The 2158-nt window shown below is 59.9% G+C and overlaps 1 protein-coding gene across 5 annotated transcripts in view; it reads right to left on the reverse strand.

Annotated features, from left to right (window-relative positions):
- Mxra7 (matrix remodeling associated 7) overlaps positions 1–2158 on the reverse strand; it is a 23010-nt gene that overhangs the window by 8412 nt on the left and 12440 nt on the right. For all 5 annotated transcript variants that reach the window (XR_004518531.1, XM_019206681.2, XM_033767303.1 and 2 more), the window contains exon 3: positions 625–718. Coding sequence is in view for 4 of the 5 variants with exons in the window: in XM_019206681.2 (XP_019062226.1) it covers positions 625–718 (94 nt within the window). In the remaining variant the exon portion in view is untranslated. The remainder of the gene's footprint in view (positions 1–624; positions 719–2158) is intronic.

Genomic DNA, 2158 nt, shown 5'->3' on the forward strand with positions numbered 1-2158 from the left:
GCCGGCCACACCGCAGCGGCGCTCACCAGCAGGGGGCGCCCTCCGCTTCGCCGAGCTGGGAAAATGACACAGCTCTGGGAGACCCCGCTTTGGCCACGGGGACAGCGGCGTGACAGGAGCACCCCCGGCTCGGGAGGGGCAGCGTGGAGCGGGTGCGAGCAGCCTGGATCCAGAAGCTGGATGCCTCCGAGTCCGCGGAGCAGATCAGAGAGCGACAGGAGGGGCGGGCGGCTGCGGGCTGGACCGCACCAAGATCCCGCTCTGTCCCGGCTGACGAATTGGTTTTGTCATGGTCTCTAGGCGCGAGTGAACAGCAAGCACACTCTGCTCCGGCTCTTCTGGCATCCCGCTTTTTGTTTGTTTTTTTAACCGGGGGAGGCTGGACGGGGCTGCGGGAAACTGCTCCATGGCCCCCCTTTCCCCATCACCGGCTACCTCCTCCCAGCGAGCGCCCCACGGGAGCTTCTCCCTCGATGGGGCCTGGCTGGGTCCCCAGGACCTGAGCGCACCCCAACCATGGCTGGGTCCCCAGGACCTGAGCGCACCCCAACCCGAGAGGAAGGCGCCCGGGGCGTGGCCTGCGGGAGCCCCGCCCACACCGTCCCCGAGAGCGAGCGCGCCCACCTCCGCTCCTCCTCCAGCTCTTCTTGGGTCATCATCTTCTTGTACTGGTTCCCCCTCAGCTGCCCGGGGCTGTATTGAAAGGAGAAGGCCTCTCCTGTGGAGGGGAGACCGGTAAGGGCCACGTGGGGATTCCGATCCGCCCCGCGGCCCCCACCTGGCCCTTTCCCTTTGTGTGTTTTGTTTGTTTTTGAGACAGGGTCTCCTGTGTAGCCCGGGCTGTCCTCAGACTCTCAGCAATCCCGAGGGCTGGGATGACACCTCGCCTTTGTTCGCTTTAACGTAAGCACCTCCAGCCAGAGGCCCCCTGTCCATCAGGACCAGGTGGCCCACGCAGTAACCCTCGCGTCAGCGTGGGACAGTCCCAGCCTCGCACTTCTTACCCCAGCTGCTGCTCTAAGTTCACCCCATTCCTCCCCAAGCAATCCCACAGCTCCTCGCATCTTGCCTTTGAAATGAACAGGGACAGGAGAAAGGAGACAAAAAGTGGGAACGCCCCTCCCGTATGCGGCTCCAAGCTCAGGGACATTTCGCTTGCCCGCCACGTGGAGCCAGCTGTCCCCCCTCCTCGGAGCCAGTTCCCGCTCAGGATTCGGCAGACAGGCGGACGATGCCGGGCACTGTGCCCCAGGGACTCTGTTCCTCCTTTTCTCCATCCCTCCCCACCCCGTGGTGATTAGGAGTCCTCAGTGCACATCTGGCCCACGATGGCATGAATGAGAACAGCTACAGCCAGATGAGTCGGTCCGGAGAGCAGACCCCACAGGGCAGGTCTCCAGGTACGATGAGGATGCGGGCTGGACGGGGGAGCCTGGTCATGTGGCCTAGGACCAACAGAGGCGTTGGTGCATGGGCGGGGAAAGAGCGCTGAGCATGCTGTGAGAGAATCCACCTGAGAAGCAGTGCCTTTGGGTCCCTTAACCAGCAAGTGACAAGCAGAGCCCAGGGGACAGGGGTTGGCTGGCATGTCCTATGTAACTCCCATGAGTGTGGCTCAGTGGTTCTGCTGCCTGCCTCACAAGCACAAGGTCTTGAGTTTGACCTCTGGGACAAAAACAAACAAAAACACTAACGAAAAGACCAGGTGAGGGAGACTGCTGTGCGGATGTCTCTCAAAGTATTTCCGGCTCCATCTGACTCCATCCCAAGCGGAACCAGCCATGCCTCCCTCCAGCTGGTGGCAGTCACAGCATCGGATGGGCTGACACGGAGCCCGGTGTGGTGGTGCACACTTGTGATCCCAGCACACTGGGGGACTGAGGCAGGAGGATCACAAGTTCGAGCCCAGTCTGGGGCAATTTAGCAACTTAACGAGACCCTGTGTAAAAGTTTTTAAAAATTAAAAAATAAAGAAATAAAAGTGCTTGGGATGTAAGTCAGTGTGCTGGTCTTGGGTTCAATTCCCAGTACGGCCAAAAAAAAGCCGGGGGGGGGGCCTGGGAATTTAGCTCAGTGGTTCCGCCACCTGCCTTGCAAGCACAAGGTCCTGAGTTCAATCCCTGGTACCAAAAAAAAAAAAAAAAAAAAAAAAAAAAAA

Source organism: Fukomys damarensis, unplaced genomic scaffold (assembly GCF_012274545.1).
Source record: "Fukomys damarensis isolate Sample0158 unplaced genomic scaffold, DMR_v1.0_HiC HiC_scaffold_23, whole genome shotgun sequence".
NCBI classification, from domain to species: Eukaryota; Metazoa; Chordata; class Mammalia; order Rodentia; family Bathyergidae; genus Fukomys; species Fukomys damarensis.